General features: G+C 43.3%; 2 protein-coding genes across 18 annotated transcripts in view; both read left to right on the forward strand.

Annotated features, from left to right (window-relative positions):
- tnikb (TRAF2 and NCK interacting kinase b) overlaps positions 1-9206 on the forward strand; it is a 29982-nt gene extending 20776 nt beyond the window's left edge. For 14 of the 16 annotated variants that reach the window (XM_077555126.1, XM_077555128.1, XM_077555127.1 and 11 more), the window contains 11 exons: positions 266-377; positions 589-735; positions 1030-1147; positions 1219-1389; positions 2656-2799; positions 2899-3033; positions 3117-3217; positions 3708-3857; positions 3955-4114; positions 4255-4394; positions 5496-9206. In XM_077555126.1, coding sequence (XP_077411252.1) covers positions 266-377; positions 589-735; positions 1030-1147; positions 1219-1389; positions 2656-2799; positions 2899-3033; positions 3117-3217; positions 3708-3857; positions 3955-4114; positions 4255-4394; positions 5496-5579 — 1462 coding nt within the window. In that variant the 3' untranslated portion in view covers positions 5580-9206. The remainder of the gene's footprint in view (positions 1-265; positions 378-588; positions 736-1029; positions 1148-1218; positions 1390-2655; positions 2800-2898; positions 3034-3116; positions 3218-3707; positions 3858-3954; positions 4115-4254; positions 4395-5495) is intronic. The other 2 variants (XM_077555131.1, XM_077555139.1) reach the window with 1 other exon arrangement.
- Positions 9207-9802: 596 nt separating this feature from the next.
- LOC144040280 (eukaryotic translation initiation factor 5A-1-like) lies at positions 9803-13457 on the forward strand. 2 transcript variants are annotated; one of them, XM_077554363.1, is made up of 5 exons: positions 9803-9859; positions 11644-11831; positions 11966-12070; positions 12290-12421; positions 12496-13457. In XM_077554363.1, the coding sequence occupies exons 2-5, from the start codon at positions 11664-11666 to the stop codon at positions 12559-12561; spliced, it is 471 nt and encodes a 156-aa protein (XP_077410489.1). In that variant the 5' UTR covers positions 9803-9859; positions 11644-11663; the 3' UTR covers positions 12562-13457. The 2 variants fall into 2 exon arrangements, with proteins under 2 accessions (XP_077410489.1, XP_077410490.1); XM_077554364.1 differs by having other exon boundaries at positions 9817-9859; positions 11647-11831.
- Positions 13458-13526: the final 69 nt, after the last annotated feature.

Below are 13526 nucleotides of genomic sequence, written 5' to 3' on the forward strand. Positions count from 1 at the left end.
GAGCATTTTACCTTGTAATAACGAAAGTCTTCTAGCTTAATGCTAACACCATAAACAGGCTAACAGAAATTAGCATAGACATTTCACCATTTTTGATTGCCATCTAAATAAAATAATATAAATAAACTATAATATATACATTTTAAAAATAATAAAATAAAATAAATAATAATAAGAATAAACACAGAAGAGAGAAACGTTTGTCCTTCTTAGGACTGAGGAGGTTGCCAAGAAAGAATTGAGACATACCCAAAATGTCTTTCAGGCCCGCCGCCAGCCAGGGAGCCAACGAGTCGCTGGGCATGATGGGAGGAAACGACTCGCACGGCGACGCGTACGGAAACAACTCTCGGGAAGGCACGCTGATGATGCGCGAGGTGAGCGTCCTCACGCACTGAACCACATGCTGCTTCACCAAGTCAAAGAGCAACTGATTTAGCAGCCTCATGACCAAATCGTGGCCGCATCCAGTAGCCGCACTCCTTCCCTTCGAGAACGAAAACCAAAAGCACCCTTCAACCTGCTCTCTCCTGCCCCTCACCAGCCAATCACAGCCACGCTGCCCGCCCCCTGTCTGTCTTTTTCCAGAAGCGTGGCGAGCGGAGGCGGAGCTCCACCGCCAGCAACGGCGTCTTCGGCATCGCTAATTTGTTTGCCGATGCCTCAAATCTCCCCGATTTGGTGCAGCAAAGCGCCTCCCCCCTCGTTGCCCCTGGCAACGCTCCCGGGGCACAAGTAGGTTGAATGAATCCGACGTCCAATCAAACGTCACCTTGTCACCCCGTGACCCCCACACCGTGATCCCTCCCAGTGACCCCCAATGTTCCAAGTTTACTGATTTGGTAATTGGAAGTCTTCGAATCCTAACACAGCCCTTTGATCCCTCTCCTGGCCTCTGACCCGCAAAGTTCCTCCCAGATGTACTCAAGCTCTGCCGTTGTCATAGCAACCCGTCCAAGCTTTTCATTGAAGACTTTTACGTGGAAACTCTTCCACCTGTGGCTAAGCTGTGTTTTTGCATCCCCGCAGTACGGGATGGGAGGAGGAGGCGGCGGAGGCTCCAAGGCCTCCTTCACGCCATTTGTGGATCCCAGGGTTTACGGGACGTCCCCGACAGACGACGACGACGACAACATCTCTGCTTCAGGTAGGTCAGATAATGGCCGTCAATAAAGCAAACAAACCCTAATGGATGGGATGCTTTGTGTTGTGGCGCAGCGCTGTTTGCCGACGAGCTGCTGAAGCAGGAGCAGGCGCGGCTCAACGAGGCCCGTAAGATCTCGGTGGTCAACGTCAACCCCACCAACATCAGACCGCACAGCGACACGCCCGAGATCCGCAAGTATAAGAAGCGGTTCAACTCCGAGATCCTGTGCGCCGCCCTCTGGGGTGAGGAGAACAACATTGAGAACCGCCTGCTAGCTTAACTCATTCACTGCCATTGACGGCCATAGACGTCAATTTTTTTTTTAAACTATTTCTATTAGTTTAACATTTTTTTCCCATTTTTGTTAACAAGAGTATGAAAGCCTAGAATTGTTTTTTGTACATTTAGAGCAGATATAAAATTTGCATTTAATAAGCTTTTCTTTAAATTTTTTAACTCATTCACTGCCATTGACCGCTATAGACGTCAAAAAATCATTTTAACTATTTCTATTAGTTTAAAAAAGAAATTCCACTTTTGTTAACAAGAGTATGAAAACCTAAAAAAAATTATAGTACATTTAGAACAGATATAAAATTCGTGATTAATCGTGAGTTAACTATTGAAGTCATGCGATTAATTACAATTTAAAAAAAATATTGCCCTATGCTCCTAATTTTTAATATTTTTTTCTTTAAAAAAAGTAAAAATAAAAAAAAATGTCTACGTTTTCATACTCTTGTTAACAAAAGTGGAAAAAAATGTTAAACTAATGGAAATAGTTAAAATGATTTTTTGACGTTCATAGGCGTCAATGGCAGTGAATGAGTTAATGCTAACATACAATAGAAATTACCATTGACATGTTAACGGTTAGTATCGATAGTGGAAAAGCAGAGTTTAAAATAGCGTAGCTTTGCCTTTGGAAAGTTTATTTAGCTTAATGCTAACAAACAATGCAAAATACCATTGACATGCTAACATTAGCATTCATAGTCGTGGTTTTAGGAACCTTCAAGCAGTGGAATTTAAACACAATGTAGTTTTTTTCTTTGGAAAGTTTATTTAGCTTAATGCTAACAAGCGATGCAAAATGGTTAGCATCGGTAGTGAAAAAATAACGTAGTTTTTTGGGGGGAAAATCTGCTTAGCTTAATGCTAGGAAACCGTGCAAAATGCCTTTGACATGCTGACATTAGCATTCGTAGTCCCGGTTTTGGAAAGCTTCAAGCAGTAGTATTTAACCACAAAGTAGCTTTGCCTTTGAATGTCTGCTTAACTCAATGCTAGCAAACAATATAAAATGCTATTGACATGCTAACATTAGCATTGATTGTCGTAGTTTTAGGAACCTTCAACAAGTGGAATTTAAACACAAAATAGCTCCACCTTTGAAAAGTCTGCTAAGCTTAATGCTAACAAACAATGCAAAATGCCATTGACATGCTAACATTAGCATTGGTTGACGCGATTTTAGAAGCAATGTATATTGTTTCGTGTGCATGCAGGGGTGAACCTGCTGGTGGGAACCGAGAACGGCCTGATGCTGCTGGACCGCAGCGGGCAGGGCAAAGTGTACAACCTCATCAACCGTAGACGCTTCCAGCAGATGGACGTCCTGGAAGGTCTCAACGTCCTGGTCACCATCTCAGGTGGACACGCTCGAAATGTCTTCCGGGTCCATTTTGCTCAGCTTGTTGGGGGGGAAAAAAAGCAAAATTGATGACGATGAGCTTTGCGCATGTCTCCAGGCAAGAAGAACAAGCTGCGTGTTTACTACCTGTCCTGGTTGAGGAACAGGATACTCCACAACGACCCCGAGGTGGAGAAGAAGCAGGGCTGGATCACGGTGGGGGAACTGGAGGGCTGCGTCCACTACAAAGTCGGTACGGGAGTCTCGTTCGCTCCGTCGCCATGCGAGACGCGCGCACTTTTCAAATCATTTCTGACCTCTCAACTCTTGCCGCAGTCAAGTACGAGAGGATCAAGTTCTTGGTGATCGCCTTGAAGAACGCCGTGGAGATCTACGCTTGGGCTCCCAAACCTTACCACAAGTTCATGGCCTTCAAGGTTAGGGTTTTTTTCTTAACTCTTTGACTGCCAAAAACGTTAAATAACGTTTAGTAAAATCATATGGATGAGTGCCAAAGACGTTAAAAGACGTTTTTTTTTCAAAACAGGCGAAACTAACCATTTTCTATTGTTGATTACTGAAAAACGGAATAAGGTAGAATCAAACTTTTTTTTTCGGATGAAAGATGAGAGTCCAATCTTTCATTTGGTAGTATGTGTGTTTCCATAGTCCAAACACATAATTTTTTGTGGACCTTGAAAGATCAGTCAAAAATGCTTAAATCGGCTGGCACCCACGGCATCCCTTTTCTGAAAACGTCTGGCAGTCAAAAAAGTGGAAACTTGGGGAATGTAGAAAATAGTTGCTGAATTGGCCGAACAGTTTATATATAGGCTAATTTCTGTTAGCCTGTCAATGGCTTCTCACACTATATGTTAGCATGAAGCTAAAAAAAATATGACATATTACATACGTTTGTGGCGTCAGTCTTTCACCGAGCTGCAGCACCGCCCCCTGCTGGTGGACTTGACTGTGGAAGAGGGGCAGAGGTTAAAGGTCATCTACGGCTCCAACGCAGGCTTCCACGTCGTGGATGTGGACTCTGGAAATCCCTACGACATCTACATTCCCTCCCATGTAAGTAGTTTCTTACCACGATCACTGCCCCCCCCCCCCTCCTCCCCCTCCCCAAACGTACGCCACCGATTCAATGTATTCTCTTTTTGGACTCCAGATTCAAGGTCAGGTGACGCCGCACGCCATCGTGGTGCTGCCCAAGACGGACGGCATGGAGATGCTGCTGTGCTACGAGGACGAGGGCGTCTACGTCAACACGTACGGCCGCATCACAAAAGACGTGGTGCTGCAGTGGGGGGAGATGCCCACCTCGGTCGGTACGGACCCCGGCAGATCGTCTTCTTCGCGGAAACACGCTAATCATAAAGGCTACATATTAGCCTGGGGCACTCATAAGTCAAAAGTCGCCATATGTGGTCTTGAATTAAACGTACGCACCTGTGTGTGTGCATTTCAGCCTACATCCACTCCAACCAGATCATGGGCTGGGGAGAGAAGGCCATCGAGATCCGCTCGGTGGAGACGGGACACCTGGACGGGGTCTTCATGCACAAGCGGGCGCAGCGCTTGAAGTTCTTGTCCGAGAGGAACGACAAGGTGAGCGCCTCGGACGGAATGTTCCTCCCGACGTCGCCTGCGTTGTGGCGCGATTTGACATTTAAGTGCTTTTGCCGCCATCCGGGACTACTTTAAAGTGAGTTGAGGAGTTTCATTTAGGCTAAAATAGTGCTTTGCCGCCATCTTGGTGCCAAGGGACTATGTTGAAGTGAGTGTTAATTTGACAAATATATTTTCCTGCTGCAAATAGTGGAAAACAGCAAGTAATTGATTGATACTTCTCAAAAATATTATTACGTATAGATACCACAAGATGGCAGTAAAGCACCATTTTGTCTAAAGTCACACTTAAACAAAGTTCTTTAACTCATTTGGTCCCAAAAACATGAATATATTCTATTTTAAATGTTTTGAGTGCCCCAAAGACGTATTTATACGTTTTTGTTTTTATTTGATTTTTTTATGCTAGAGCATACAGAAGCCTCTTAACTGCAAAGAACAGTTGAAAAAATGGTAGTTATTACACAAACGGCCAGCAGGTGGGGAGCATAGCAAAAGAGATCAACCAGGGCCATGTTGATAAAAAGTTCATTTACTCACAACTCTAAATAGATTTGTGAATAATGATGAAACTTAGTTATATTCTAATGCTAATTTCTGCAAAACAAACAGAAATATAAAGAGAAAGAAGAGAGTCTAATCTTTTTGTTTTGGTAGGTTCCATGTTTTTTATAGCAATAGAACACAATATTCGGTGGGCCTTGAAAAATCTGTCAAAATCCAGTAAAAGGGAAAAGTGGGTTGCTTCAGTGAAAATGGCTGCGAGTGACAATAAGAGGCCACAAGATGGCGGCAAAGGAATAATGTCTCAATTCACTTCAACATAGTTACTTGACGCCAAGATGACAGAAAATGGCGACAAGGAAGTTTTTTTTTTTTTTGCTTTGGCCTGAGCACAAAAACAGCATTATGACATGATTTGGTCAAATATTGACAAATTAAAACAAATTTTTTTGGCTTCAATTCAATGAACATTGTGCTGCTGTTTCTGGCCACCAGGGGCAGTATAATACGCATAGGAGAAAGAACATACGCCTTAATTATTATTATTTTTTTAATTGTCCACTTTGTCCCGTGCAGGTGTTCTTTGCGTCCGTGCGTTCGGGAGGCAGCAGCCAAGTGTTCTTCATGACCCTCAACAGAAGCTCCATGATGAACTGGTAACCCGAACTCCACTAGCAACCTGGCCGCCGTGCCCCGGGCGGCGTGTGTTGAGGACGGGCCCTTCAGGGTCCGGCAGAGCTCCGGGATGCCTTTGTGGTGCTCGCTCCTTGAGAGGTCGCCGCCGTGACGCCGAGTAGCCTCGGATCTCCCCGCGTGGCCGAGCGGGCGACTGCGGACAGTTTGTAGCACATCACTTGTTCTTTGCGGGACCACTTCCTGGATCTGCTCCAATCCAGCGACGTCTTTTAACGCCACCACTCATCTTTTGCGCCAGGAACCAAATGAAACCTTTTTACTCCCAAATGGACGCTTCGCCCGCCTGTTGGTTTTCAAAATAAGTCTTTGTCCAATAATGGCTCATAAATGTGAGCGCTGCGAAAACTTTGTAGTAAAAAAAAAAAAAAGGGGGTTTTAAGGGAAAAGAGGAAAAACAACTTGATTTAAGGATGACATAAAGTGATGATTATTTTGTAGTCATAAGGACGGTTGCAAAAGGGTAAAAAATGTACGTTAAAAATTTCCACGGCAAATTAAAATGGGGAATTTGGGAAATATTCCAGTTTGGAAACTGCATGAGAATTACTGTAAATGAGAATTTAGGTTAACTTAATAGGAAGACATTTTTGTTTTGTCACAGGCAAAATATTTTTTTTTATTTTTTTTTTACTTCACTCAATTGGTTTTGTGTCAGAAGCTTGCTTGTAACTAATTTTTGGCTCGCAAAAATTTAGCAGCTTGTAACTTGACAAATTTAAGTTGGAACAATTGTAAAGTCAAGGTCCGACTGTACTTCCATGAAATCTATTTGTGGATATTTTTAGGCCGATAATACTGATTCCGATATATGGCAGAAAAAAAATCAGATAACCAATTAATTATTATTATTAATAATTATTTATAGATTATTTGAAAACATATATATAATGAATAAAATAAAGTTTTTGGGGGTCCCTTGGCACAACAAAAATACATTTTACTGTTTCATGACAAAGTAAAATGATGGCGGCGTTTAATCAGCAAAACTCCAGCCAATGAGGATTGTTTTGAAAAATCCCAATCTCGGACGATTTAACTGGCCGTCTGATTAATGATTAAATAGACTAAACTAAATTTTTGTTTCCTGTTATGAGCCAACCTTCCGTTTTATAAATTCCTGTACTGTAAATGCACATCAATTCCCAACTTTGAAAATTCCCGCAATTTTGCAACCCTCGCATGCATCATTGACTTTTTGTTCTTGCAGTTTTGTTTTAAACTTATCACTATCCACGTGTTCAAATTGTTTTCTCTCTTTTTCCTCTCCTGAGCTAACTTCCACTTTGCGCACCTGATCTTTCCTCATTCATTCATTGTGTAGTGAATACTTAAGATGGCGTTCTGCTGCCGAGGTGAAATTCCTGCACAAAATTTGCTGTCATATTGGCACATCCGTTTTTTCTTAAACAGACAATGTGTCGTCAAAAAAATAAATAAATACAAATAAGTACATTAACCCCAATTTTTTTTTTTTTTAAACTTATGTATAGTAACAAAGTATTTATTCTTGGTTACTTCACCTTACCTAAAAGTGCTGCTCAAAGATGTCATCTTTCTCCTGGCTGCTAGCAGACGCCACCAAAACAACAGCGAGCAGCTTTTTGAGGTTGGCTCAGTGCCACCTGCTGATATCGGAACCTTTGTATTGTTTGTCATAAAAAAAACAAAAACAAACAAGGGGACGCTGCTAACTGAGTTACCGCCCCACGATTCATCCTACTGTGTAAATACTCCCACTGTTTAGGACGCACCGCGCTACCCTGCACATCCGCACACATCGGAGTTTTGCACAACATAGTTCATGTCGCTGGCTGTGTCGGGAATTCCAACATTTGTTTAATTCAACTTTTAAAGAGTTAAAGCACAGCAACGTAGATGCTATTTAGCGTTAGCAATAAGCTAGCGGGCTGAAAGGCTAAGCTTGCTATTTAGCGTTAGCATCAAGCTAGCGGGCTGAAAGGCTAAGCTTGCTATTTAGCGTTAGCATTAAGCTAGCGGGCTGAAAGGCTAAGCTTGCTACAACAGCGTTAGCATTAAGCTAGCAGACTTAAAGGCTAAGCTATGTGGTCGTTTTAACACACAAGATGTAATTATCTTTGTTTTAGGATTTTGTTTACTTTTTTTTTAAACAGTCAATTTATAGAGATTCAGTAGCGAATGATTCCCAACACAGCCACTTCCTTTAGTTGTGTACTTTGCATAACCTTTTTTTTTTTTTGTGCTTGGACACCACATAACTGTGACGTCATAGAAACGTAATGCAAGGAAAAAGGGAGACGAGCAGGTACTCAATGTTCACAGTCAAGAATTCAAACTCACCTGAGCAACAACGCACGACGCTAAAATAATGAACGGAGTTCTGCTGAACTGGGATTCGAGCTCATTGGATCATATCAACGGCCCTCTGCTGCGTAATAAACAAACGGTGCACCCAAACGCGGGCCGCCAAGTGTAGTAGTGCCGCCGCCATGCCGGCGTCCTTGAACGCACCATCGCTCCGACGTCACTCACTCAGGAAACTCCACATGCGTTCTTGGCTACTGAGCAAAACGGATGGAAAGCCCAGTCGAACATTTATTCCATTTCTTGACATCCATGTACTTTAGTCCTTACTAGTAAGACAATTCAGTGCATGTCGTATTATTAATACATTGTTTTCCTCGACTAGTGCCACTGGCAAAACCACTGACGATCCATTTTCACGCCAATTGATGACGCCACCAAAAAATGTAGCATTTTTGCCCCCATGTGCGGGGCCCCACGTTACCGCGCATGTCAAAAACTACCAGCGTGTTAAAATAAGCCCTTCTAGTGCGCTAAATTGTCCTCTTGCTAACTAACGACCTTGGATGTGATGGAAATGGGCGAAAAATGCTCAAAACGACTTTCCGTCAAAATGTACCTGTCAACATTGTAACAATGAAATAAGTCATGCACATCACATGATTTATTCATTGCGGTTCTATTGAATTTGTGTGACTATTTTTTATTTTTAGGTTTTTCTCCCACTCTACAAAGAGGTGGCGCACTTTCCCCCTTGAGCACAAACTGGATGTGTTTTTAGTTCCAGCATTTGTTTTTGCGCACTTGTTTTTTTTTTCTCTTTATTCCTGATGAGCGTATGTGATAGCAAGCCAACATGGGCCAGCTGAAGCCTTTTTTCTGTTACGTATAAGATGTTCACCTCCTTGAACACTCTGTGCTCTCTCTATATATATTTACACTGTATATCTTACTCTTCAGTTCTAGAGAAAGACAAAAAAATAATGTTGGTCAAGGCTTAGGTGTCTTTCTACAGATTAGAAAACATAGCGATGACACTTTCTAAACAACAACAAAAAAAAAAGTCAACACCGTTTTTATCGTGATATTTGTATTTCAATTTTTGTATCAAGACTGTGAACAGATGTCACTGTGTGCGTGTGTGTGTGCGCGTGCGTGCGCGTGTGTGTGTGAGCACAGATGAGTGACATGCATGTGTGTGTGTTTTCACCTCATCTGGATCACCGGAATCAAACGACGACCTCAACCTAAGGACACGCATCTGTGATGTTAGAATTCTACAATAAACGTCCTCTTCTTGTACAGCAACAGCATCTCTTGTTTTTGTTCTCAGACTCTGCAAAAAAAACAAAACAAACATAAATGATTAAAAATGAACACTTAGATAATGATATTGCTCACATTAAATTCAGGTTCTTCATAATTGTATTTTGACATGGAAATGTCAGGAGTTGAAGCTGGTCGCCATTTGGTTAATTGTGGACTGAAATAGCTCTTCAGGCCTACTCGAATCCAATCTGCTGGGTAAAAAATAATGAACCCAACGTTGGGTAAAAGTAACCCAATCTGCTCACATCCGCAGCTACCCATTGAGTGAGTTGGGAAAACAACCCATCGTAATGTATAACAAGTGGGCATAAGTAGACATGTCCACATTCATTTAGTGAATATTCATCACAATCTTCCAAGTGTACATAAATGTTGGTGATTTGTCGCAGTTTTAGGATATTATACTTTTTCTCTAGTGAGAGCCTTTAGGGAGGAAAAGGCTTAATGGCCATAAAATCCCAAATCCATATCAATGTCTTGTCTGTATTTGGTTGTTCGGGTTGCCATGTCGGGTTCCAGCCTGGCAACCCGGCGTGGCCACATAAACGACCCCTCCCTCCCCCTCTCACACATACGGATGCTGCAGTAAGTTTGACGCGCATGCGCACTTTCGCTCCTCTTTTCCTTGGAAGGTAAGTGTGGCATGGCGCGTGTTTGTGCCTCGAGGGGGGAAAAGAAGCGAAATAACGGTCCCCGGCGCAGGTGATGGCGGACGGGGAGCGAGTAAAAGAGCCGAGCGCCGGTCGGGCGGCCTGAGCCGTCGCTTTCGTCGGCGTGTCGAGCGAGTTTGCGGGCTTGTCGTGTCGCACGGGCGGCAGGCTCTAATGAAAGCACAGCGGCAAACGAGGCCTTCGTCGACTGGCCGCGGCGCGGCCGCTACAAGTCGCTTGTCATCCTCTCGGCTAACGGTTGCACTCGGGCCACGTTAATTTGCTCGCATCGGCGGCCTCCGACGGAGAGCGGCCCGCTCGGCTCGCCCTTCGAACGTGTTCGGCGCGGAGCACTTTCTAGAGGGCGCCGTTGTTGTGTGCGTTTTCTTTTTTTAAATGGCGACTTAATTGAATGGACTGCTAAGGCGGCTAGCCGCTGTTAGCATGGCGTAGCTAACTCACATAACGGTACTCCAGCGCCCCGCGTGTATTTTTGCGTTTTTTCGAGATTATTTCCCACACGCAGCTCATTTCCACGCCGCTTTGCTGACACGCGACAACACCGCCGGAACCGACTGAAGACGTTTAAAATGGATGTCAGGTTAAAATATAAATCGTGAATTGAGTCGACAACGGGACGAATTGAGGATCATTAGAAAAACACAGGCCGGCTAACACAGGTTAGCATTTGCTAACTTAATAAAACTTACAACTTTTTTGAAACAAATGTTTGTTTTTATTGTGTTGAGGGGTGAAATGTATTGTTGGAATTTGTCCCACGCTAACTATTAAAGTCAAGAGTTGAAAAGTGCTCATTTGAATGAGCAAGCAGCCTCGTGTTGACGCGAGCGCGTCGTCAGCGCGTCCACGTTTCACTGTCACTTAAAGTCTTTTTATTTTCTTTTTTAGACTAAGTTTTCTTCTGTTCGGCGCTTTATTCAAAGCTTTCCGTGAATGTCGGCGTCATGTCGTTGTCGTTTTACTCACTTGTAGCTCTTTTCCGCAACTCCGGCAAATGGCTCCGCTCCTGCGTATATGTATTTAACATATGTTAAAAGTTGAAGAATGCAAACATTAAACGGTGACAATAAACTGGCAGGTAAATTGGGTATTAAAAAAATAGTAGGGGCTTATATCTAGCACTAGCATTATCTTTTTGTGATATTTATATTTTGCTTGTAAATATCTGAAGCTCCTTAAAATAATCATAAAAAAATAAATACATTTATTTTCCGCTTAAGTTAATTTAGTTTTGTTGTTGTTTTTAAATTCCTTCCAATGCTGCCATTTTTTTCTATTATTAGTAAGAGTAAATATTAGGGCAACCACGATTTATTTTTATTTTTTTTAAAGGCTGATTCCAATATTTGCCTAAATAAAATTCTGGTAACTGATTAACTGGCCAATTAAGAAAAAAAAAATATATAAATTAAAATAACATTTGGTCCCTTAACGTTTGATACAGTTAAGACATGACTTAACTTTTTAACCTGCAGTATTTATTATTTAACTTTATAGCGGGGGGGGGGGGGGGAATGTCAAAAAATATAAATATATATAGGCCACATTTTAAAAGTGAAGTTATTGGTTGGACCCTAGTAAATATTGCTATGACAATTTGATTTCCCTCAAATTGGTTAAGGTTAAGGCATCTTCTCTACTTGGCATTTAAAAATAATAAAAAAAAGGTGTGTTATCAGTAGTTAAATTTGGGGGTCTGCCGTAGCATTTCTGTCATGTGGCTAATGGGCCAATTTGCATTCCAGCAGCCCAGAAGCATTGCATCATGTCAGATCCCGAGCTCGACTTCGGGACCGTCGAGTCCGGCGCCTCGGCCACGTACCCCATGCAGTGCTCGGCCCTGCGTAAGAACGGCTTTGTGGTGCTCAAGGGGCGTCCCTGCAAGATTGTGGAGATGTCCACCTCTAAGACCGGCAAGCACGGCCACGCTAAGGTGACGACCAGAATCTCTTTGCCCACTTTTATACCTGCCAGGCGGTGCTGGTCGTGGCGAGCGCGCGTACTTTTGTTTCTCTTTTTCCGTTAAGAAATGCATTTATTAATTTTTTTGATCCTGATGTTGTGCAGGTTAACCTGACTGGCATCGACATCTTCACCCAGAAGAAGTATGAAGACATGTGCCCCTCCACCCACAACATGGATGTCCCTTCCATCAAGAGGCTAGACTATCAGGTACGTTTACAGACGTCGCACTTAACCGATTTTGGAACGCTGAGCCACTCCTCTTAAGAACATGGCTATCAAACTCATTAGTTTGGTTACTTTAATTTGGGCTCTTATTGAGTGAATAACAAAAACTCTGCAAGTAACTTCAATGAAATTAGTTTGTCAGCAGCACTGATTTTTATTTTTTTTTTGCAATAATGCTGAAACCGCACGTCCTTTTCTCAGTTGGTCAACATCAACGAGAACTTCATGTGCTTGATGGCCGACAACGGCGACATCCGTGAGGACCTGCGCGTTCCCGACAACGAAATTGGCAAGGAAATCGAGTCTAAATTTGAGGCGGGCGACGAGTTTCTGGTGAGTCCCGCCTGCGCGCGTCATGTGACCGCACACATGACAAATCACGTGACCGGCTCGCTGTGACTTCGCAGGTCACCGTGATGTCCGCCATGGGGGAGGAGTGTGCCGTGGCTACCAAGGTCCTGGCCAACAAATAAGGAGACGGACTTTGCAGCCCCGGCAACAAGCACCGCCCACAACCAGTCTCTTGCATTCTCATTGGTTCTGCCACCAAAGCGTCGGCCTTCACTGACAACCTCAATCATTCTTTTTGTCATTTCTCGATTTTCCCACCGTTTTGCTTGTTCTCATAGCCGTCGGGAGTATTTGGTTGCAGCTCGCTGCCTGATCGCTTACGTTTTGTTGGTAACGCGTCAACTTTCTATAAAACGACTTCAAAAGAAACAAATCATCAGCTGCTCATTGCATCACCTTATTTTCGCCTTCAGTGTTGCTCACATTCCTGAATGATGAAATGATAGGATTCAGCTTTTGCATCTTTTTTTTTTATTTTTTTTTTTATATATATATATTTATATATATATATATAGAAACTTCTTTAGACTGAAATATCTTTTAGCGCGAGGCGAGGGGCCTCTGTAGATGCTAGATCCGCTTGGGGGCGCCCCTCTAGCGTCGAGCTTCTCCATTAACGGGACGTTGGCGGCCGTGAGCACTTCTGGGCTCTTAAGCTCCACCCCCAACACCACAAATTCCCAAACCAGGAAGTCCCCACCATTCTCCTTAGGCACGTGAGTGATATTTCTCCCCTCAGAATGCTGTGGGGCTCCCCCCCTCCCCCCAAGCCATCCTCCCAATACTAAACGAGTGCTTTTTTTTTTGTGGGTGGGGGGGGGTTACTCAAGAGGCGCAATTTGAATGCAGTGTGAGCTTCAGACATGTGGGAGGCGCTTTGCAGTGAGCTTTCTGTTTGAGGAACTCAAAATCGGGTTGGGGAGGGTGGCGGCCGCAAACTTTTTGTTCACTCGAGGCCTTTGTCACCTGACTGAAGATGGCTGAAATAAAACGTTGAAACAAATGGATCAACTCCGAACATGTCTACCTTTGTGCGTCTGGTTTCTGGAAATAGTTGGTAAGTGCACTTGGAAGCCCCTCCTCTAAT

This window comes from Vanacampus margaritifer, chromosome 20, assembly GCF_051991255.1.
Source record: "Vanacampus margaritifer isolate UIUO_Vmar chromosome 20, RoL_Vmar_1.0, whole genome shotgun sequence".
Classification (NCBI taxonomy): domain Eukaryota; kingdom Metazoa; phylum Chordata; class Actinopteri; order Syngnathiformes; family Syngnathidae; genus Vanacampus; species Vanacampus margaritifer.